General features: G+C 42.5%; 1 protein-coding gene across 1 annotated transcript; it reads left to right on the forward strand.

Annotated features, from left to right (window-relative positions):
- The first annotated feature begins 514 nt into the window (after window positions 1–514).
- Window positions 515–25,812, forward strand: gjd1a (gap junction protein delta 1a). Its single transcript, XM_052117922.1, has 2 exons — window positions 515–1,435; window positions 23,849–25,812. Exons 1-2 carry the CDS (start codon window positions 1,365–1,367, stop codon window positions 24,675–24,677), a joined length of 900 nt encoding a protein of 299 aa, XP_051973882.1. The 5' UTR covers window positions 515–1,364; the 3' UTR covers window positions 24,678–25,812.

Raw genomic sequence — 25,812 nt, forward strand, 5'->3', positions numbered from 1 at the left:
GGAAAAAAGCCGGGTACTGAATGCATGTTCATGAAGCGTATGTGATTGGTATATACAGTATATTAGTAATTTTCATACAAATAAAGTCATACAAATTAGTATGGATTCATCGCATCACAGTATTGTGACAAATTCTTATGAGACAATGTAGCCTAATTCCACAACTGTGTGGTCTAGTCTTTCCAAATTTATTCAAATGTAGCAAGAATATATTCCTGTACCTGAAGCATACAGGTGAAATTAAAGTAAATCTGAATGCACAAGGGAAAATCTGTTTCACTCCTGCAGTACATACATCTAGAACTGCAGAGAAAGTGAAACAGTCAGCACACAGAGGAGGAAGAGAGAAAGAAAACAGGAGGGGAGAGCAGGTCTAGAATGGAGGGAGGGTGGGTGGCATGCTTATGGCATGTGACAGAGGAAAAGAGAGAGAAAAAGGAGGAGCAGAGGGAAAGGTATCATCATCAGCAACAGCAGCAGCAGCAGCAGCAGTGCAGCATAAAGACATAAGGAACGGGGAAGGTGTAGAGAGAGTGAGCGAGTGGAGAAGAGAGGCTTAGGTTTGAGGGGATTGAGCCCTTTGCTGCAGACATGACTACGGGCTCATCTTTCAACTGAACGTAACCTTGACGATCCTTGTCTGCCGCTGCTGCCACCACACACTGGAGCACAGCAGAGTGTGTGTATGTGTAAGGGTGTACTCAGGCATTGCTATGAGATTCAGAGAGCTGCATCATCTGTTACGGCGTATTTTTCTGCATGTGTGTTCCTTTAGCTCAACTAATGGGACAAGAAAACCGGCATTTACCAACGAGAGAGTGAATGTATGTGTGTGAGAGCGTGATAGGAGTGTGTATGCTGATGTAGGGCAGAAAGTGTTAGATAGGTATAGAGTGTGTTTGTAAGAGTGTGCATGTCTACCTGTAAGGTTATAAGAAGACAAGCATATGGTAGGATGCAAGAGTAGGCAAAGCGTTCTTAACCCTGAGAGAAAGAGAGAGATAAAACAGTTAAAGAGAAAAGGGGAAAGAGGAGATACAGACAGCGTGTATGTGTGTGTGTATCAGAGAGAGATGCAGTATGGTTGAAGTCTCTGTGTCTCAGCATCATCAGATTTTTTGCTGCAGATGCTACACTAGCTCATCTCTGCTCTAGAGCGCTACCCTGACACACACACACACACACACACACACACACACACACACACGCTCGCATATAGACGCACACATCGGTGGCTTTGAGGGGGAGCCCAACGAGTCTGATCAAAGGTCAACAGAGGGACACTGAAAAAGTTGCCGAGGGCAGAGCTTGTGACTCCTCAGGCTGAAGGTCAGAAGTGGAGTGAGATCCATAATTGAGGCATCATGGGCGAGTGGACTATTTTGGAAAGATTGCTGGAGGCTGCGGTTCAGCAGCACTCTACTATGATCGGCAGGTAAGAGCTAAAGTGCTGCACGCACGCACACACACACACACACTTGCACACACACGCACACACACACACACACTCTCGCACACACACACACACACACACACACACACACACACACACACACACACACACACACACACACACACACACACACACAGTATATACCATATATGTGGCTCAAAAGGGGTGTTCTTGTGTTTTTGTTTAGGGGTTGGGGGGTGGTGAGAAGTGGAAATTAAGATTTTAGAAAAATAAAAACTTTTGAAATTTGAAATTGTTATTTACATTTAATTTGTTTGCATTAAAGCAGCTTTTGTTGTTGGTAAAGTTTAGTTTTACAGAAGGCATCACACAATACACCCAAGGCATCACCCCCCGTTAATTTTGAATAAACGATAGGCTGCATCATAGACTCTAGAGTGTCTCTATAATGCTAAGAGTACTTGTTATCCTTAACTGCAGGTAGCCACACATCATGGGCACGTCCTTCTCCTATGGTTGTGTGTATGTGCATTTGTGACAGAGGGTCTGTCAGAGTATGAACAGAGAAATATATGTATTTCTAAACAGGGACAACATATTGGCTATAAGGATGTAAATGCTCTCAAGAGTGAGGACCCTTTAGTGATTAGAGAGATGGAACAGGACCCCTGTTATATACAGTGCATTCATAAAGTATTCTGACCACTTCATTTTTCCACATTTTGTTTTGTTGCAGCCTTATGCTAAAATCCTTTAAATATTTTTTTTTTCTCATAAATCCACACACCCCATAATGACAGAGCAATAACAGATTTTTTTATAATGTTGCAAATTTATTAAAAAGAAAACATTTAAATATCACATTGACATTAAGTATTCAGACCTTTGCTATAACACTTGAGATGTAACTCGGGTGCATCCCGTTTCTCTGGATTATATTCGAGATGTTTCTACACTTTGATTGGAGACCACCTGTGGCAAATTCAGTTGATTGGACATGATTTGGAAAAGTACACGCCTGTCTATATGAGGTCTCACAGGTAAAAATGCATATCAGAGCAAAAACCAAGCCATGAGGTCAAAGGAACTGCCTGCAGAGCTCAGAGACAGGATTGTGTTGAGGCACAGATCTGGGAAAGGCTACAAAAAAAAAAAAAAAAAAAACTGGCTGCATTGAAGGTTCCCAAGGGCACAGTAGCCTCCATAATTCTTAAATGGAAGAAGTTTGGAACAACTAGGACTCTTCCTAGAGCTGGCCACCTGGCTAAACTGAGCAATTGGGGGAGAAGTGCCTTGGTAAGAGAGGTGACCAAGAAACTGATGGTCACTCTGGTGAGTTCCAGAGATGGCTGTAATCACTGCCAAAGGTCCTTCAACGAAGTACTGCATTAAGGGTCTGAATACTTATGTCAATGTGATATTTCAGTTTTTCCTTTTTAATGAATTTGCAGATCAAAAAATCTGGTTTTTGCTTTGTCTTTATGGGTGTGGAGTGTAAATGATGTGAAAAAATATAGATAATTTAAAGTAAGAAAAAGTAAGTACAAATGTATTTATATAGTGCTATTCTCAGGGATGGATTACCGATCAGCCCTTGACTACCAGGGGCCCTTGACTTTAAGGTTGGGACCTTTAAGAACCTGGGCTTTAAGGTTGCGCGATCCAGTTTGGTGATTCCACCCGTTTGAAAACCCATCAACAATGAAAACTACAACAGTAGGGGGGCCCGTCGAGATAATTGGAATATCATAATTCTTTGCAATTCATAATCTGTCCCTGGCTATTCTAGACATTTTTTGTTCCTCTCGCTGTTCCTTTGAGGTCTGATCAAGCACTTGAGGTTGATATCTAGCGACAGACTGAATAAATGAATGAACGAAAGAGCAGATGAGTAAAGTGTCTACAATAATTAATCTGCTGCTACAGCCCAATGCTCCCTTAGAACACACATAAAATCAAGCACAGAGTAGCTCTGAGAATTTCTCAGCCACTTTTGTTGCCAGATTCTTTTTTAGCACTGACATACTGTACTGTACACATGGGTCTAAATTATGTCAAACAGCCTAATCTATCTTTTTTACCCAACTGATTACAGCAAAAAGACAATAAAACACTACTCAGCTACATGTTTGTGTGTGCAAACTGATAGCTTTCTGTTTGCTTTCTAATATATTTACATTTACATTTAATCATTTGGCAGACGCTTTTATCCAAAGCGACTTACAAAAGAGGAAAACATCAGCGAATCATCTTAGGGAGACAGTGGTACAAAAAGTGCCATATTACAAAGTTTCACTATCATCAGAATAGTATACAAAACAGATTTAAGTTTTTTTTTTTTTGTGACCGGTTAAGTGCTTTTGGAAAAGTGTGTTTTTAGCCGTTTTTTGAAGATAGAGAGTGAGTCAGCTTCACTGATTGAGTTGGGAAGGTCATTCCACCACCGTGGTATGATGAAACTGAAAGTCCGGGAAAGTGTTTTGGTGCCTCTTTGTTTTGATACGACAAGGCGACCGCAGGCTTCTGGTGGGAACGTAGCTCTGCATAAATGGTTTTAGGTATGCTGGAGCAGACCCAGTGACTGTTTTGTATGCCAGCATCAGGGCCTTGAATTTAATACGTGCATGAACCGGCAGCCAGTGGAGAGAGACAAAAAGTGGTGTTACATGTGCTCTCTTAGGTTCATTAAAGACCAGACATGCTGCTGCATTCTGGATCATTTGGAGAGGTCTAATTAATATGGTCTAATATGTTATTTTGAGTGGACACAACACTGCAATCTGTACTGTTGTCAATTTTCTTTCTGGACTGAGCAACATATGGATTAGCACAATTTGCATTTGTTCACATTCTCTTCTATTTCATCACAAGAACAATTTGTGTAGTTTGAAGTCAAAGGCAATGATCATGCTCAAATCTAATAGTCTTTTGCAGATTAAATACAGAATCATCAAATAGTCTCATCATCAGCCTTTATCTTTCATAATCTCTTCTGCACGTGTGTGGACATACACGCACCTTGTGTAAATGCAGAGATTTAAACCGCACTAAACATGTGCAAGAGAAATCATTCAATAAATCAAGAAAGCAGGTGAGTGAGAGACAGAGAGAGAGAGAGATAGAGGGAGAGGGAGAGAGAGAGTGACAGAGAGAAACATTACGTCTTGAAATAGATGGGTGGTACCCAATAAAATATTGCTCTTCCTGTGGGGATATTCATCTCCTGTGACTGCCCCAATATCCCAACCTTAATCATTAGCTCCTACACCAACACTTACAAACACAAACATCCCACAATCTTGGTTAAAATAAGTCTATAAAAGTTTTGGGATTTTTATGTGTCTGAAAGCACAAGGAAAGTTTACTCATATTAACAGCATCCTCACAAGTTGTAAATTATTCACAAACATAGAGAGCTTTTCAGAGGTTTTCAGCTCACTTTTGTTGTCTGTCTCTCTATCTCTCTCTCTCTCTGTACATCTTCTCTCTTTCTCCACAACAAAACACACACTCAGATCATCAGACTCACAGACACACTCACTCTTCAAATAAACAATGCTCCTGGTAAGAAAGCATTTTCTAAAACAAAAATATATTTAGAGCTGATAATCTTTGTGTCCCAGTTCCCCAATAACTCTTTACAGACAGAACTATTAGCACCTCATATGTAATGCTTTATGTGAGTTAATAGAATACTTGTATTTCATGCTTTCCGAGAGCCAAAAAAAAAATATCATACTTTATTGCTGTAGATGACAGCAATAAAGTATGACGTAACAGTATGCCAATTCAGCTGAATGAAGAAAAACAATAACAAATTTTAAAGAAAACAGACCAGTTAGTACTAATTTAACATAAATATTTATATTAGAAATTTGGTCCCCACAATGTAGGAAAAACCTGTTCCACACATGCCGTACAATCCACATAATTATTCAGACATTAAGGTGCTTTATTGGAATGATGAATATTTGTACATTGGTATTGCCACATTGTTTACAGCTGTGCTGCATACAAATAAATCAGTGCAAAACAAAAACAGTACAAAACGTCTAGGTTAAGAATTTAACCTCCGTTCCTTGATGGAGGGAACGAGACGTTGTGTCGGAGAAGCAACACTAGGGGTCTCTCTTGAGCACCGAATATACCTCTGATCTATAAAAAAAGGAATGAGAAGTTGGGAGTCAGTATTTGCATACCCCGCCCCCGGACATACGGGTACAAAGGCGAGGAAAATACTAGAGTTCATTCAGGATTTATCTGAGGAGCCGTTCGGCTCAGTGACGTGGCCGGGAAGACATAACGTCTCGTTCCCTGTCTGTCGCTCTCTTCGACGTTGTGTCGGAGAAGTAACACTAGGGGTCAAATTTAAATCCGCCATGCGCTGAGCCGTGTACGTGTTCTGCTGACACAGGAGCGGGCAGGTATTTCTTACGTGCCAAATGACCGGCTGTGTCAGACTGCACTATCCCTTCCCCAATGCCCCAAAAAAGTCGTCGGAATCCTTCTGGTTACCCTAGACAGGGGAACATGGCGACGCTTGCCAACCTGGGAATGGGCCAAGCCTGGCCGGACCTCTTTTCTATCTATGTTTCTCGCATAGAGCAATAGACAGCCGGGGCCCTTACATGCATTGAGAGAAGGGGGTCTTACCCAATTTCCTATTCTTTCAGGGGGAAAAGACCCTGCGGAGACCACACCTACCCGGCGGGGAGGTAAAGTGGCGAATACATCACATGTGTTTTTAGGCGACACATGGAAGTGGTGCGGTGGTAGATCCAGCCTCAGCGAGGGGGAGTTGCTACAACACGGCGACCGGGGGGCAGCCGAAACTTACCCAAGGAAAATGCGTGTCCGCTCGTATGGGGGCCGTATCGAGGAAAATACAGGCAGGAGGAGTCCGAGTAGGAGTCCTCACCCTGCAGAGCACCTATTCCAGTACAGAGTATACTGAGTACCCGCAGTGGATTTGGTCGGCAAGTTCCTCCGCTGAACTGCGGACCCATGAGGGCTAGGGAGGAATTGACCAGTGATTCGAGACATGGAATCTCCTGGGAAAAAAAGACAAAAATTTTTACCTCAACCGAGGGAAAGGGCGCTATATGCAAGCGATTCACCCGGCCAGCCCATCAGCGTGGTACTACTGGCTTGGACCTGAGAAAACACGGGTTGAAACTGACTCAACCCTGAGACTGTAATATCTCGTAAAGGTTTTGGGTGTTGCCCAACCTGCTGCTCTTCAAATGTCTGCTAGGGAGGTGCCCCTGGATGAGGACGCAATACTCCTCGTTGAGCGAGCTCGGACCCGCAAGGGGGGGGGGCACGGCCTGGGTGTGATAGGCCAATGAAATGGCATCTACTACCCAGTGGGAAAGCCTCTGTTTGGAGACAGTGTTTCCTTTATGCTGTCCCCCAAAGCAGACAAAGAGCTGCTCAGAACGCCTAAAGCTCTGCGTAGGGTCCAGATAGGTACGCAAAGCACGTACCGGACACAGCAATGAAGGGGGTGGGTCTGCCTCCTCCCGGGGCAGCGCTTGCAGATCACATGAGTGTCTGCCGGACCGAACTCCAGGCAAGTGTCGCTGACAGAGAACACTTGCAGGTCCCCGACCCTCTTGATGGAAGCGAGCGCGATCAGCAGGGCAGTCTTAAGGGAGAGGGCCCTGAGTCCAACTGATTCTAGCGGCTCGAAGGGAGGTCTCTGGAGGCCCGCAAGGACTACCGAGATCTCAGGCTTGGCCGAGAGGGATTTAACCTCCGGGCGCCTCTTAGGAACCTGATGATTAAGTCGTGCTTACCAAGGGACTTGCCGTCTACTGCTTTGTGGTGAGCCGCGATAGCAGCGGCATACACCTTTAGGGTGGAAGGGGACAGCCTCCCCTCCAGCCTCTCTTGCAGGAATAAGAGCACTGACCTAACTGCGCACCTCTGTGGGTCTTCAGCCTGGGAAGAACACTAATCTGTGAACAAGCGCCACTTCTGGGTGTAGAGCTGCCTGGTAGAAGGGGCTCTGGCTTGGTTGATCGTGTCTACGACGGTAGGTGGTAGAGCAGCTAGATCTTCCGCGTCCCATCCAGGGACCAGATGTGAAGTTTCCAGAGGTCTGGATGCGGATGCCAGAGCGTGCCCTGCACGGAAGAAGGTCCTTCCTCAGGGGAATTTGCCAGGGAGGGGCTGTCGCGAGGAGCACGAGGTCTGAGAACCAGGCCCGGTTGGGCCAATAGGGAGCCATTAGTGTGACTTGTTCCTCATCCTTCCTGACCTTGCACAGCACCTGTGCAAGAAGGTTCACTGGGGGAAATGCATACTTGCGTAGCCCCGTGGGCCAGCTGTGTGCCAGCACGTCTGCCCCAAGGGGGAGCCTCTGTTCGGCGTACCAATGGGAGGTGCCTGAGTCCTTTGGAGACCTTTTGGAGTCGCTGCTGTGTCCAAAGGAGGAGACGACGGGCGAGTCGTGAAATGTGGCGGGAGAATACGCCGCCTTGGCGATTTATGTACGCTACCGCAGTGGTGCTGTCTGACCTGATTACTACATGTTTGTCTCGAATTAACGGGAGAAACTTCCGCAGGGCAAAGAAAACAGTCAACAACTCTAGGCAATTGATATGCCAGCGCAGCGGGGCCCCTCTCCAAAGGCCCACAGCTGCGTGCCCTCGCCTTAGTACCCGTATGTCCGGGGGCGGGGTATGCAAATACTGACTGCCAACTTCTCATACTGACTGCCTTTTTTCATAGATCAGAGGTATATTCGGTGCTCAAGAGAGACCCCTAGTGTCGCTTCTCCAACACAACGTCGAAGAGAGCGACAGATGGGGAACAATGTACATAATGTTTAGCCACAATGTATTCTTGGCAAATAAAGTAAAAAGGACTTTCTTTTTTGCTTGTCTGAGTGAAGATAAATAAATAAATAAATAAATAAATAAATAAAAGGCTTTCCACTCCAAACAAGAGACAGCTAGCAATGCCTTATATTCCGATAAAAAAAAAAAACACAAGGAATTAATTAAATGAAATCACAAATTCCTGAAAGACAGAACCAAATGAACTGATCATGAGAAAATTAGGTGGAACATTAGCTGTGCACTTGAACCATGACTTTAGAGAGACAATTTGGACAGAGGGTGAGAGAGAGAGAGAGAGAGAGAGAGAGAAAGAGAGATAAGGATAACTGTTTTTCCTGATCACATATCTTTCCCTGTGTCCTTTCCTGCACATGCTCAACGTGTGACTGTGTATGAGAGACAGGAAATGTGTAGCAAAATGTTTTGCTATCTTTCTGGGGACCAAATGTCCCTCCTAAGGGGTCCCCCAAGAAAATGGCTTAATCAAGGAACTGAGTAATGTTTAAATTAAATCTAGAATTGCAAATGTTTTCTGAGAGCGTTTAGAGGTAACAATATAAATAAAATGTGCTCCATATTAAAACAATAGATGACAATGGAAAGATAAGTTAAATTAAGATGCTTAATAGCTCTGTCTGCAGAGAGGCATTGGGGCACTGGGACACCCAATGCAGGTCAGCTTTATGTAATGGGATGAGATTGTCAACTAAACTCAGCAAAAGAAGAAACGTCCCTTTTTCAGGGCACTGTATTTTAAAGATAATTTTGTAAAAATTCATATAACTTTACAGATCTTTATTGTAAAGGGTTTAAACAATGTTTTCCATTCTTGTTCAATGAACCATAAACAATTAATGAACATTTACCTGTGGAACGGTCATTAAGAAACTGATAGCTTACTTAAATTAGGTCACTAAAGAGACCTTTCTACTGTCTCTGAAAACACCAAAAGAAAGATGCCCAGGGTCATCTGCGTGAATGTGCCTTAGGGATGCTGCATGGAGGTATGAGGACTGCAGAAGTGGCCAGGGCAATAAATTGCAATGTCCATACTGTGAGACGCCTAAGACAGCGCTACAGGGAGACAGGAAAGACAGCTGATCATCCTCACAGTGGCAGACCATGTGTAACAACACCTGCACAGGATTGGTACATCCGAATATCACACCTGGAGGACATGTACAGGATGGCATCAACAACTGCCCAAGTTACACCAGGAACGCACAATCCCTCCATCAGTGCTCAGATTGTCCGCAATATGCTGAGAGAGACTGGACTGAGGGCTTGTAGGTCTGTTGTGAGGCACAACGTCGCCTATGGGCACAAACCCACCTTCGCTGGACCAGACAGGACTGGCAAATAGTGCTCTTCACTGACAAGTAGCGGTTTTGTCTCACCAGGGGTGATGGTTGAACTTGTGTGTACTGACGAAGGAATGAGCGTTACACTGAGGCCTGTACTCTGGAGTGTGATTGATTTGGAGGTGGAGCGTCAATCATGGTCTGGGGCGGTGTTTCACAGCATCATCGGACTGAGATTGTTTTCATTGCAGGGAAAACATCCTCCTCCCTCATGTGGTACCCTTCCTGCAGGCTCATCCTGACATGACTCTCCAGCATGACAATGCCACCAGTCATATGGCTCGTTCTGTGCATGATTTCCTGAAAGACAGGAATGTCAGTGTTCTGCCATGGCCAGCAAAGAGCCCGGAACTCAATCCCATTTAGCACTTCTGGGACCTGTTGGATTGGAGGGTGAGGGCTTGGGCCATTCCCCCCAGAATTGAGGAATAGTGGGGAAACATCTCACAGCAAGAATTGACAAATCTGGTGCAGTCCATGAGGAGGAGATGCACTACAATACTTAATGCAGCTGATGGCCACACCAGATACTGACTGTTACTTTTGATATTGACCCCACTTTGTTCAGAGGCACATTATTCCATTTCTGTTAGTCACATTTCTGTGAAACTTGTTCAATTTTTTTCTTAGTTGGTGAAACTTTTTATGTTCATAAAAATATTTACACATGTTAAATTTGCTGAAAATAAAAGCAGTTGAAAGTGAGAGGACGTTTCTTTTTTTGCTGAGTTTCATGGTCTCTTACCAGGGACTTTGTTTTGTTTGAAGCGTGAGTGTGTGTTTTGCTGTGGAGAAAAAGAGAAGATTGAGAGGGAGATGGAGAAAATGAGCTGAAAATCTTGGTAACACTTTAGAGTACAGCCCGCAATTTACAGCGTAAGTACACAAAATGTACAGCGTACCTTTTTGTAATAATAATGTACTTAGAAATTACTTACGTGTAGGTACAAGGGAACAATATGCAAATTTTGAGGAAAAAAGGGTAACAACCTGGAAAATGACAAATAATTTATACTGTAAGTATTTTATAACTAAGGGGTAACTATTCTAATATTACATGGTATGTATAACCTATAATGCTAAACAACATGGAAAATTTAAAATAATTTATACTTTAAGTATTTTATAACTAAGGGGTAACTATTCTAATATTATATATCATATAATATATATTACGTGGTATGTATGACCCAGGGCCGGTTCTAGACATTTGGAGGCCCTAGGCAAAATGTATGTTGGAGGCCCCCCGCCATGCCCTCCTCCCCTCCACCTTTCAGAATTCACGAGTTCACACTTACATCAAATTAAATAGAGTAAAGATTATGCGTATTTGGCATGCTGTCCAGGGGAGGGCTCCAGGCTCTGAATTTTGGCCAGATTTACACAGTGTTACATTGGATTGCATTGTATTTTGGATTGTGTTGTTTACATCCAATAAGAGATTATTAAAATCAAAGTGAGGAGATGGGGGCGGTGGAGGGATGCTGATAAACTGTCAATGAACAGAGGTAAGTCTGCAGTATATATACCTCTTATCTCGTTGATTATCTGAATGTGCTCCTCCCGAACTTTGTTAATAAAACATAATTTAATAAAAAAGACTTGAAAACAAATATGATTCCTAACCATTTTATTTATACAAAACCTGTTATCAGTATTTTTATATTTTTACTTAAATGTGCATATTAATGTAACTTTAATTAAGGTAAACAAAAAAAAAATCATCTGAAAAGTCATCTGGACAAGCACTTATTATTCTTATTCCATGGCCACCTACAGAAGCACTCTTCTGCTTTTTTTTTTAAGCAAACTCATCAATAACTACTTCATAAGAAATCTGCTGTGCGAGTTCTCTGTTAATACTGATTAAAGCAAGTCCACTAAGCCGTTCCTGAGTCATTGTGGAGCGCAGGTAATTTTTTAAAAGCTTCAGTTTTGAGAAACTTCTCTAGGCAGCTGCTACGGTTACTGGCAGGGTAACTGCAATTCTGAGAGCAATCCAGAGGTTTGGAAATATCTCCTGCAGTTGCTTCTGGTGAAGAAATTTCAGAAGCGCCAGGGCTGTGTGTTTTGATGGTAATGGTGGAAGGTTGAGGATCTCTTCTGCCATTTCAATTCCAGAGATATCTTCATGTCCTTCCTTGCTGAGTGCCTTCTCAATGTCTTCACAGTGTTTCTTCACTGTACCTCTTGACATGGTTGCAACATCATTAAAATTAAAAAGGATACCAAAAGTGTCCCTAACATTTTCCATGTTCTGAAATCTCTCCTCAAGAGAATGAAGTGCTACATCCACAACTGTGTTAAAAAATGTCACTTCCAGGTTTCGCAGTGCGTCGGTCAGAGGCTCATCAGCAGCCTCATAAGAGAACTGATTTCTGGTGTTACGTAGTCTCTTCTGTTTGAGAACTGCCTCTAGGTTCATTTCTTCACATAGATCCTTTGCAGTTGCTTGTGCTGCAGCAAAGCCAGAGGCCCTATACTGTGAGAGTGCTGCTTTGGTGGACGTAATCAAGTTTGAAGCAACATCCAGTCGCATAGAGGATGACTGGAAAAGCTTATTGACCTGGTTGACAAGTGTCAGAATGTCACACCACACAACTGAACAAATCAAAAAGCGATAAGACCCCAATTCTTCAGCAAGAGCTTGGGCCTCCACTTTAGAAACGGGGTCAGATAAACTCTGTCGTACTTCTACAAGTGCTTCCCTGATTTGGGCAACCTGGAACCTGACAGCCTGAACACTTTGCAATCGGCTCTCCCACCTTGTGTCACTCCATGATTTAAGAGTGAGATCCACATATTTTTTCAAAATAGACCAGGATAGAGTGGATCCTGAAAAAAAGCTGAATAGTTTCTGCAGGTGTCCAAAGAATCCAATGGCATCCTTTGAAGCTCTTGCAGCATCTGCCAGAACCAGGTTCAACGTGTGTGCCCCGCATGGGACAAACAGGGCTCTTGGGTTTTTCCCAGCAGCCTGGCTTGTACACCTTGCTTTTTGCCCTTCATATTCGAACCATTGTCATATGACTGACCTCGACAATCCATGAAGTCAATCTGAAGGTCCTTCAGCCTGTTTTTCCAGTTGTCTCTTCCACAACCAAGAATCCCAGAAAATATTATTTTATTTCTGGCTCTGGCTGTAGTTCCACAATGCTTAGAATGATAGACATCTGTTCCAGGTGGCTAATGTCTGGTGTACAATCAAGGATGATAGAAAAGTACTTTGCAGTGTGGATTTTTGCAACAATTTCTTTGGTCAGTTGACTACTCATCAGATTCAACAGCTCATTTTGTATGTCTTTCCCCAAGTAGTGTGTGTGTGTACTTCCATTTTTGATTTTAACCAAGTGCTCCTGCATGACTGGATCAAACTTTGCCAGGAGCTCCACTTCCTTTAGAAAATGACCATTATCAGAAACATTGAGTTTGTCTGTGGATCCCCTAAATCCAAGATTCCTCTCAGCAAGAGACTGTACATTCCGCCACCTCTGTCTTTCTTCCTCCAAAAGGGTCATCTGTCTCTGGTCTATGGTTTGACCTGTTGTAGACCGCAATTCTAATTCCCTCCACTTCTGCATGGTGCTAATATGCTCAGAACTGTTCTCATGACTGCGCAGGATGGTGTGGATGTTCTTCCAGTCTTTCAATCCTCCTTTAATGAGCTTAATTACTTGGGTAGAGAAAAGTTTGCAGCTGTAGCAAAAGACTGCATCATTCACTTCTGAAATGACAACCATGATCGTTTGACTCTTTCACCATTAGGCATTTTTCTATAACACAGACTGTGTGAAAAGGCTCGTCCATCTATATTTTTTTGAAAAACATAACTTTCTCTGACTTTAAATGGTCCTCTTCGCACTGCCTCTGCTCTGTAACTTTGCGAAATTGTGTCAGGCCACAAGGCTGGATCAACAGGTTGAGCTTTGGGTACTGTGCTTCCTATTTCACTTTTTGTTGATGTTCCAGGTCTGACATTGTCTCCTCCAGACTCAATGACTTCCATTCTCTCATTACTATTGCGTTCAACCTCATGGCTCCTCTCTGGCCCTTCACTCTCTTTGCTGACTTGATGTTCTACCACAGAAAAAACACTCTCTGGACCTTCACTCTTTTTGCCCTGTAGTTGCCCTGCCTCAAAATCACTCTCTGGACCTTCACTCGTTTTGCCCTGTTGATGCTCTGCCTCAAAATCACTCTCTGGATCTTCACTTGTTTTGCCCTGTTGATGCTCTGCCTCAAAATCACTCTCTGGATCTTCACTTGTTTTGCCCTGTTGATGCTCTGCTTCAAAATCACTCTCTGGATCTTCACTTGTTTTGCCCTGTTGATGCTCTGCCTCAAAATCACTCTCTGGACCTTCACTCGTTTTGCCCTGTTGATGCTCTGCCTCAAAATCACTCTCTGGATCTTCACTTGTTTTGCCCTGTTGATGCTCTGCCTCAAAATCACTCTCTGGATCTTCACTCTCCTTGCCCTGTTGACTACTCTCTTGCTCCTCTCTCTCTTTGCCCTGTTGTTCTTCTGACTCACCGCTGGCTTTTAGAAACCTCATCAGTGATCCTACAACAGGTAATGTTTAAAACAAATAATGTCATTAGGCTACATTTGTTTTTCTACACTGTAAAAAATAATTTGTTTAAAACAAAAAATTCCCTAATAGTTTAATTTTAATTTAATAACTTTTTTTTTTTTAGCAGTCAGGAAGTTTTTTGCAGTAATTTGTTCAGTAATTTATTTATGGTAACACACTAACCCACTATTTGGGATAATGAACAGTTTTGTTTTTGTTAGACCAAATATAGTTATATTAGGTATGTATTGTAGAGAAATACCTTATGATACACAAATCAGCTGCTAGTGGAAGTGAAAAGACAAGTTAATTTCGTCAACTGTAATTGTGTGCTTATTCATATGCTTAAGATTGCATACTTATTGTCAATAAATATTGCAACAGTATTTATGATTGGAAAACGAAATAAATGAAGTCTATTATGGTCTATATGCGTCTATTATGATAGACTAGAGCAGTTAATGTAGGCTAAACATCTGCGTTTTAGAAGATATACAGACTGTTTTAAAACATAATAAACAATGCTTTAGTATAGTGTGTTTGCTCTTTGACTGACAATCTTTACTTTTTCTGTAGTATTTTGTGAGTCAACTCCTGACTAGGACTGGAAATTGATTCGATTCCTTGATTCAGAGGCGTTAGGAATCAAGATTCTATACCACAGGTTGTAATCGATTCCATCAAGGAGAATCGACTCCTTTGTAAGATTCAGTTCAACAGTTAATCATGAATTCACCTCTATCTCTCCAACAGTGACTGGAAGTCCGATTCATTTCCGCGAATCAGACTCTTTCGGATGGTTCATTTAGAACGTATTTCTTTTTTCTAACAAAAGTCTGCATTGTAGCTACACACGCTCGGATTCAAAGTGTCAGAAGCGAATTCAGTCCATCAACGGTGCTCGTGCTCTTTTGAACTGGAAATAACCGTCAAATGATCTATCTCAAAATGACGCTGATCGTTAGAATCAGTTTATTTTTTACAATACATTACAATCACTCAAAAATAGATGATACCTGAATCACAAGCTGCACTTTCTTTGCCTGCCTGCTTAGCCTTACGCTTAGCAGCCCCTGAAGAATGAGTTCGTTTCGGCACCATCAGATAAATTTGCAGAAAAGTTGGATTTTATTCATTTACAATCTCTTCATTCATAAATTGAGAGGTTGGGAGTGACTCGCATGTAAACGGTGATATTAATTGGTTTAACTACAGGTGAATGACAATTGTTATTTCCAATGGACAAACAGCATAGTATTTTGCTGCTCTTGATTGGTGGATAAGCATGTGTAAGTTTTGGAGGCCCCGCCTCCAAGGCCGAGGCCCTAGGCAACTGCCTAGTTCGCCTATAGGTAGCGCCGGCCCTGGTTTGACCTACTATGCTAAACAACAATCTTATGTTTGCGAGCAATTTAGCAAGAACATACACTGCGTACCTTTTTGTAATAATACATAGGTATTATATATACCTGTATTACCACGTAATATTACAACAGTTACCCCTTAGTTATAAAATACTTAAATTATAAATAATTTGTAATTTTCCATGTTGTTTATATACAGTGCATCCGGAAAGTATTCACAGCGCTTCACTTTTTACACATTTTACACTGATCATCCTTGAGATGTTACAACAACTTGATTGGAGTCCACCTGTGTTTAATTCAGTTAATTGGACATGATTTTTTATAAAGGCACACACCTGTCTATATAAGGTCCCACAGTTAACAGTGCATGTCAGAGCACAAACCAAGGAAGTCCAAGGAATTGCCTGTAGACCTCCGAGACAGGATTGTATTGAGGCACAGATCTGGGGAAGGGTACAGAAACATTTCTGCAGCATTGAAGGTCCCAATGAGCACAGTGGCCTCCATCATCCGTAAATGGAAGAAGTTTGGAACCACCAGGACTCTTCCTAAAGCTGGCCGCCCGGGCAAACTGAGCGATATTTGTGAGCTTATATGTGTAATGTGAAGTCAAGCTAAATGTGGCTAAGCTAATATAGGTTTATATTTATTTTCCCATGTGCTTTCATAAATAGGCACTGCCGTATTTTGTGATACCTTGTTGTCATGTCTATATTATTTAAAAAGAAACGTTGACAATGTTTGATTTAAATGAAAAAGTGTTATAAATCTGTTTTTAAATCAGTTGTTTGTAAAATAAAGGTTATGACGTAAAGGATATATTTTGTGTATGTATATGATATATATATATATATATATATATATATATATATATATATATATATATATATATATATATATGTAATAAAATACCTATGTATTATTACAAAAGGTACGCAGTGTATGTTCTTGCCAAATTGCTGCATAAGCGTAAGATTGTTGTTTAGCATAGTAGGTCATATATACCACGTAATATATATATATATATATATATATATATACTATTAGAATAGTTACCCTTAGTTATAAAATACTTACAGTATAAATTATTTGTAATTTTCCATGTTGTTTAGCAATATAGGTCATACATACCATGTAATATTACAATAGTTACCCCTTAATTCCCCAAACTTTGCATATTGTTCCCTTATACCTACACATAAGTAATTTATAGGTACACTATTATTACATAAAGGTACCCTGTAAATTCTGTGTACTTACACTGAAAATTGCAGGCTGTACTCTAAAGCGTTACCAAAATCTCTGCAAAGCTCTGAAGTTTGTGAATAATTGACAAGCTGTGAAGAGGATGCTGTAATGATACACTTTTTCAATACAAGAAACTCCTATCAGAAGCTACCAGAAATAAAATCTGTTTTATTTTACACATAGCGGTATGCCACATGGGGACACATTTGCTCACAGAATAAATACACAGTGGCTAAACGTAAATAATGCATTCCTACAAAGTTTTAGCATGATGTTGCATTCACGGCACAAGCTGTAGAAGACAGTTTACGCTTATGTCTGCTATAGCATGTTTTATTGTGATAAGGCAAGGCATACTTCTGTGTAGGGAGAGTAATATGAATTGCGGCCTGACATATTTCAGAACACTGTAATAAATCTAGCTAGAAACGTCTGCATTTGCATACTTATATAGAGAATGTTTTGGGCCGTAAGAAACAACAATGGCACAGAAAGCTCTGCAGTCTTATCTAAACATAGAGTCAGTATACCGTATATATTTCCAGCTGCTTGATAACATACACACGCACACACAGAGACCAAGCCCCACCATCACACTGTATAAATTACATTGCTGCAAACTGACACACTACAAGCATATTGTGAGGTGCATTTCTGCATTCACACACACCACACACACACACACACACACACACACACACACACACACACACACACACACACACACACACACACACACAGCAAGTGCCATAAAATTAGTCCTTCTGTTGGCTTTGCTTTTAGTTCAAACATACATTGTGATTCTCTGTATATGCTCCCAGTCTCTCCATCTGTCTCTTTGAATCTGTCTTGCTGCTCCTAGTCAGCCTCTGCTCTTCCCATCTGTCTCCTCTTCCATTCTTCTGTTTCTTGTCATATTCACTCTTATAATGTAGGCCTTTCACCTCTCTTTTCTTTCTTTATATGTTTCTCATCGCTCACCTTAAAAGAAAAGTTTACCTAAAAATTCTGTCATCATTTACTCACCATCATATTGTTCCAATCCCACATTATCATCTTTCTTCTGTGAAACACAATATTGTGTTTGGCTAAATGATAGGGACTCGCAGCTTCAGTCACCATTCACTTCCATTGCTACTTTTTTCCATACAATGAAAGTGAATGTTGACTGAGGCTGTAATACTTTCTTACATATATTTTTATGTTCAGTGGAAGAAAGGACACAGATATGAATTTGTAACAACATAAGGGTGAGTAAATTATGACAGAATGTTCTCTAACCCAGTCCCTATACCTATTTTGCATTTTGTTTCCCCTCTCTTTCCTCACAAGTAGGCTTGTTCCTTTCTGTGCCCTTGGTATGTCCACTTACTGTATTCATCTCTCATTTAATTCCATACTCTCTCCTCTCTGTCCCAATATTCCATCAATCATTCCTCTTTCCCTCCTTCTCTCTCTCTCTCTCTCTCTCTCTCTTGCATGTGCACTCTCTCTCCATCACTCTGGTACAGTGGAGTGCTGAGTGGTTCACTATGTGGTTGCCATAGTAATGGCAGCAGGGAGTGGGGGATGTGCTGCTAATTTACAGAACCACCATGGCCCTTGGCCAATGATATGGAGCTCAACAGCTAACGCTTATCTTTTGTATGCAACGCTAACTATTATAATGTGAAGGATCCACCATTTTTCAACTGTACATCTGAGGAACATCTATTGTTGTTCTATTAAATAGCTGTTGACTTTTATCAAGAGTCTCAACTGCCCTACTTAGCACAGTGCAAATATTTACCATGTCCATTAATTCAGAAAAACAGTGCTAATTGTCTTAGACAGTGCTGAGCTAATAATTAGCCTCTCAGCCACTGATTCAAAGCAACAGCACAAATATAGCTTTTCACCACTATGTCACTGTTAGTCTCAATAGTCTTAGCACTTCGCATTAACTGCCAAACACGTTACTTCTTGGGAAAAAGGAGCAAGTTCGATGAATTCTGCCCATGACAATGCTAATAACGTATTAATGGCTGCTTGCACCATTCTGATAAACCTCTTCTGGAATTCTCCAACAACTCAACTCCGCATTTATTCTCATAATTAATAATGTCCAGGAAAGGCAACTTGTGCTCGATCTTCTCAATTGTGGATAGCAAGCCAAATCTGTTTGCCTTTATCACTGTAACACAATTAAAGGGAAAGGAGGGAGAACTGACTTGACAATATAAATAATATTTTAATGATCAACTTATCCAAAAACACACAAACATAACCACACACAGGGCAGCTGCCTGTATTTCTCTCTCTCTCTCTCCCTCTCTCTCTCACTCTCACTCTCTAACTGTCATCCCTGCCTTCCTCAACCTGGGAGGAGACAGGAGAGGAAAAACAAAAAAAATAAGCCAGAGAATGGACAACACGGAGTGACAGAGAGAGAGAGGAGAGAAAGAAAAAGAAACTCACTCATCGGTTCTCTGATGCGCCGTCACGTGGTCCTCGATCACTCCTCCACCCTCTCAGGGGGATGGCAGCCACTCCTCCCCTGACCTCCAGAGTCAGACCTCCGCTCTACAATCACTATCAAAGATTTTAAAGTGAACCTTACCATGACAACGTTGCGGTCGCGGCTTACCTTCCTAAACTGGAAAACAACTCTGGCCTGCGTCGCTCCTTCTTCCCATGGGATTGAGGATGACCCGGCTGGCGATGTAGGCGATTTGGGGATGGTAGTGGGCTCGGTTTCGCTGGGTATATCCCTCCTGCAAGTTCACCAGGCCAAGGCACTCAAAGATCTGCACTTGGGTAGTCCTCACCCTGACGTGTTGCAGGAACTGCGCTCAGTGACCAACATCGCCCTCAGGGCCACAAGGGTCACAGTGCGGACACTCGTGCAGGCGATGGCCACCCTCGTGGTTCAGGAACGACATATCTGGCTGAACCTGGTCGAGATGCAGGACTAGTGGCACGCTTCCTCAATGCCCCTGTCTCCCAGTTCGGTCTCTTCGGCAACTCTGTAAAGGACTTCACCCCGTAGTTCTCAGCAGTGAAGAAACAGATGGAGGCCATCTCTCACATCATGCCCCTCCACGCCATTAGCGTGGGCCGTGCTCCATCTGCTTGCCGAGGGCGTCCTCCTGTGGCTTCCAGAAAACTCGCAGCGTCGAGCGCCCCACAGGAAGCGCATGCCCCGCATCTCCCGAAAGTCCTCGAGGACCCGGAAGGCTCCCAAGCATTCCTGAGACGGACGACCCAGGGAACGAGACATTTTCTCCGGATTGAAGACAGGAGCTGGTAAGCAGACCACTCCGTCCCCCAGTGGAGGGCCGGGAGGAGAATCTACAGTTCAGTTTGTTTTCTCAATAAAAGAGAATTTCCTCTCTCTCGGGGTCACCTGGCCTGCAAATGCCGTTCTCACGGAAACCCGGAGCCACACCTCAACAGTCCCAGCATGTCGGACACGGACCCCCCGCCTCCGGTCCCATGACTGCTGCCCCCCGGCCGGCTGGTTCTAACGAGTCCAGAGGATGCCTACATGGGACCTCCTCCTCAGTCACTAACAGGCCCCCTGCCGGGTGTGCGGAGCAAGGTAAATGCTTCGAGTTTTCTCTCGGCACGCTTCTGCCTCCCGACGCCATATTGCCTGCTCCGCCCCGCTGTGAAGCATTGCCAGGTACATCAAAAACGATAGTCCTCATAGTGACCCTTGCACGGATCTTGGACGCGTGGCTTTCACTTCCCAACCCATCGCGCTGGTTGGCCAGGATCATCCGACTCGGCTACGCGATTCAGTTCGCCAGGCCCCCGCCCCCTATCGCCGCCGTCCACTTTACCTCTGTGTACGACGAAGACGCCAACACCCTGCATGCAGAGATTGTGACCCTTCAGCTCAAAGACGCGATTGAGCCTGTCCCTCCAGCCGAGATGAAGAAGGGTTTCTATAGCCCTTACTTCATCGTACCCAAGAAAGGCTTACGACCGATCTTGGACTTGCAAGTTTTCAACCTGGCCCTGCACAAAGTCCCGTTCAAAATGCTCATGCAAAGACACATTCTAACTTGTCTCCGGCATCAAGATTGGTTTGCATTGGTAGACCTGAAGGACACGTACTTCCACATCTCTAACTTGCCTCGACACCGACCCTTCCTACGGTTCGCGTTCAACGGCCAGGCGTATCAGTACAAGGTCCTCCCATTCGGCATGACCCACTATGGGTACTGAAACTACTCTGTACTGGAATAGGTGCTCCGCAGGATGGGCCCCTGTGTGGACTTATCCCCCCTGTGTGTATTTTCCATGGTACAGTCCCCCTACGGATGGACCTGCATCTCCCTTGGGCAGTCCCCGCTTCCCCCTGGTCGCCATGTTGTAGCAACTCCTCCCTCGCAGCAGGTAGGATCTACCACCATGTCATTCCCACGTGTGGCCTGAAAACCCATGTGACGTATTTCGCCACTCTTTACCTCCCCCTAGCCTGGGCAGGTGGTGTCTCTGTGGGGTCTTTTCCCCCTGAAAGAATAGGAGTTGGAAAGGAATGCCTTCCTTGATGTGTGTGATAAGGTTAATATGGCCCCAGCTGCTTTGACTCTATGCGAGAAACATAGAAAGAGAAAAGGCGCGGCAGGCGCAGCCTGCTTCCATGCTTGGCATGTCAACTTGTTCCCCCATTTGGGTTTCCGGGAACTGACGATTTTATGGGGCGTTGGGGAAGGGTATGTGCAGTCTGATGCGGCCTGTTGCTTTGGCACGAAACTGCCTGCCCGCACCTGTGTCAGCAGTGCACGTACACGGTTCAGCGCATGGCGTGATTGAATATGGACACCTAGTGTCGCTTCTTTGACACAATGTCGAAGTGAAACCTGAATGTACAGACACATTTTCCTCCCTTTATACCCGTATGTCTTGGGGCGGGACATGCAAATTCTGTCTGCCAATTTGTCATTGGCCTTTTCTCAAGTTCAGAGATGCACGAGGCTCTCAAGAGAGAGACCCCTTGTCGTTTCTTCGACACAATGTCTTGTTCCCTCCATCAGGGAACGGAGGTTACAATAGTAACCTAGACATTTTAATTTTACACATTTTAAGAACATTTATGGATGATTCAGAACTTAGTTTATAATCCTTTTTAATTACATTACATTAAATTACTTACCATATTAAAATTAGCCAAGATAGAGATGAGAGTGAGAATTTGGGGAGAGATTATATTATAGTGTTTGTTTAGTGTAATAATTGATGGGATATAATTCAGTAGTTTGGGTGACCAGATCTTTGGTGACCAGAACAGTGTCTGTTTTCTTTATTCACATCACAAATAAATAATTTATATTCACATTGACAATTTGTTTGTCTGAACAGGTGGGAAAACAATATATATTTTTTGCCATTTTATTTGGTGAAGCTTGTGCCGCAGAAATTGCACACTTCAGCTTTAAGGTTCTAATTGAATCACAACAATGCATAATATAGAATAGAATAATATATTTATTATTTATCACCAAACAACATTCACGCAACTTTGTCATAGAATGACAGTTTGGTCCTATGTTAAGTTACAAAGACAGACACTGTATAGAAATATGGGGTTCAGCGCCTTGTTCAAGGGCACAATAGACATATTTTTTAGGATCACCTCATGTGGGTTTGAACATGCAATCTTTTCGTTTCCAGCACCAATATGCTTAATTAATCTTGGACTGAGGGCAATATGAATCATTTGATGTTGAACAGAATAATATTCCTTTGTTAAGGGTTAGTAGATTAACAGGTTGGACAGGCCTAAATTAAGTATTGTATGATTATACAATGAAGTCTTGTACAATACAGAATGTAAAATAAGTGTACTATATATAGGCCTATACAGTATAATAACCCTAATTCATAATAATTCATATTAATAACATTTGCTCACAGCTCACACATTGGTTGTGTGTTTGTGTGTTTCTGCATCAAGACCAGCCTGCAATGAATGACGTAATGGCTGGTTCTAGAGCAAGGTTATAATCACTGAGTGAAGGACAGTCTCTGCACAAGTGTGTGTGTGTGTGTGTAGGTGTGTGCTAGGATGGTTTGTGTGCTTGGGCTGCATCTGTTGAGAGCGAGATGTGTGTCTGTGTGAGACAGAAGGGTGTTTTGCTCTAAATGGCATGCTCACGTGAGACTCAGTCATGCATTAATGGTTGAAAGTGTAGTAATTCTCATCAGAACACTCAAAGCAGAATCAATGCTCTGTTGTATGCATGTATGTACTGTATGTTTGTCACATTAGTATGCTGGATGTGTAATTGTGGGATTCTCTCTGTGTGGTGGCTGTACTTTGATCACAAGCGTCTCCTCTGTTCTTATCTATCACAGTCATCGGATGTGTGTTTGTGGTACAATTCACTGTGTTTTTATACTGAGCTAATGATATTTTCTATGCCCTCATCACAATATTATTTAATGTTTATTTAGCTGTTTTCCTCATGGGGACTGTTGGCTAATCTGCACAATGCAGGTGATTTCAGTTTTACTATCATTGTGTGTACATTTTGCTCCCACAATGAAGGAAAAACCTGCCCCCCACACACACACACACATATCCCAAAACCAGCTTGATGCTCTGATAGCCTTGTTGCAGTATGCCCCAGATATCATCATCAGGCAGCATATGCCTGCACACACTCACACGTGAATGAAAGTTAAAGATGTTCTTGAATGGCTTCCACAGATATTTCAAATCCTAACTTTTTTTGCCCCACTAAATTCAGTAAATCATTAAATCAGTGGCTGGTAATCTATTAATTATAAATACAATCTGCTTACCTCTGTTTCTTACAGTAATCACTGGCTATTTGCTGTGTGTTTTGCTGTGTATGTTAGATAAAGGAAATTAGAAAATAAATTTAACACTGTGCTATTCTTCAGCCCGGCACAAGATTAAAACTCAATGCTAATCTTTTTATCTCTTCTTTTTTTCCCCTTTTTCCTGTTTTCTTTCTTCAATCCTGTTTCTACCACTCCCTTTCTCTTCTCTATCTCTTCCTCTCTCTTTTCTCACTCCCTCAAAGGATCCTGCTGACAGTCGTGGTGATTTTCCGGATCCTGATCGTGGGTATAGTGGGAGAGAAGGTGTATGAAGATGAACAGATTATGTTTATATGTAACACTCTGCAGCCAGGCTGCAACCAGGCCTGCTATGATAAAGCCTTCCCCATCTCTCATATCCGTTACTGGGTTTTTCAGATCATCCTGGTCTGCACACCCAGCCTCTGTTTTATCACTTACTCTGTGCACCAGTCTGCCAAGCACAAAGATCACAGATACACCCTCCTGCACGGCCCGTACATCGATCACGGACACGGACCAAGCCGCAAGCTCCGAAACATCAACGGTATCCTAGTGCACCCAGAAAGTAAAGATGACCATGATTGTCTGGATTTGAAAGATATTCCCAACATTCCACAGGGGGTCACATACTCCAAAAGTGCCAAGATACGTCAGCAAGAGGGCATCTCTCGTTTCTACGTCATACAGGTTGTGTTCCGGAACGTTTTGGAAATTGGCTTTCTCGCAGGCCAGTACTTCTTGTATGGATTCAATGTTCCCGCCATGTTTGAGTGTGACCGTTACCCCTGCGTGAAGGAGGTGGAATGCTACGTGTCGCGTCCCACAGAGAAGACAGTTTTCCTGGTGTTCATGTTTGCAGTTAGTGGGATCTGTGTGGTGCTGAATTTGGCCGAGCTTAACCACCTGGGTTGGCGAAAGATTAAGGCAGCGATCCGTGGCGTCCGGGCTCGCAGGAAGTCCATTTGTGAGATCCGGAAAAAGGATGTATCCCATTTGTCCTCTGTGCCCAACTTGGGCCGCACCCAGTCTAGCGAATCAGCTTATGTCTGACAGCGAATTGGGGGGAGGGCTTAGACGAGGTTGGGAGTGGCTGATGAGGCGAGTGTCACGCCCTGCGCTGCAAACTTGACATTGCAATTTTTATGCATAGTTCAAACAATGTGAGAGAAGGATAGGGTAAAAAGACTATAGTTGAATGTAGCTGTAAGTAATATTTAAATTTGGCATTCAAAGTTTGTGGATAGTAAAATTATGAACTTTCAAACTAAGAATTTATTTCTTTCTGCTGTTGTCGGACTGAAAATGGGGGCTTAAACTCTTTACATGAACACTTTACACTGCAAACAGACACAGACACACTCAGATATCCTTGAACCCCACAGAACAATAAAAGTCTTCCAGCAGAGAATGAGACAGTTAAGAAAGTAAATTGTTTTAAGGTGCTTGTTGTCAAAAGAGAAAATGGATTGTTCAGCAAATGACTCTGAAGCATGTTAAAATATGCCATCTTCTTCAGGGTCAATGCTATGACATCCCTCATGACAAAGGAGCAAAGAATAAAACTGAACCTCAGCACAGACTCCTCTATGCCTCTCCCCCACATGCTTTCTTTAATTTAATTTCTCTCTTTCTTCTGTCTCTGTTTCTTTCTGCATAGTTTTATAGATATAGCTATTAAGTATAAAATGAAAGGAGAGAAAATGAACATTGAACTTCTTATAAGCCAAGCCCACATTTGCCCAAGGGCAAGAAGAGACTTCATTCTCACATAATAATCCACATTGACCACACCAATTCCCAAATTCCTATTTCACAAGCCCACAAAGCATTAATGTACATATATTATAACATCAATAATGCAATGTCCATGTATTTCACACATTGAAGTGTAGCCATTATTAATAAAAAAATTAAAATAAAATAAAAACAGTTAATTGCCAAAAAGAAAATAGAAAGAAAAAACAAAGATGTCATAATAATTGGGTTTATTTGCATTTGTTATGTGATGGACAAGACAAAAAGTGATTTTATACTATGGACATTTCCAGAAAATGCATGTTATGGTGCATCATTAGAATGGCTAGATAGTGTTTTGAGCTGTGTATAGAAATATCCTTTTTTTCACCCAGTATTTTGGAGGTGTATTCTGAAGCATGTGGGCAGGAGATCTATAGGTCAATGGGAA

This window comes from Xyrauchen texanus, chromosome 4 (assembly GCF_025860055.1).
Source record: "Xyrauchen texanus isolate HMW12.3.18 chromosome 4, RBS_HiC_50CHRs, whole genome shotgun sequence".
Lineage (NCBI taxonomy): Eukaryota > Metazoa > Chordata > Actinopteri > Cypriniformes > Catostomidae > Xyrauchen > Xyrauchen texanus.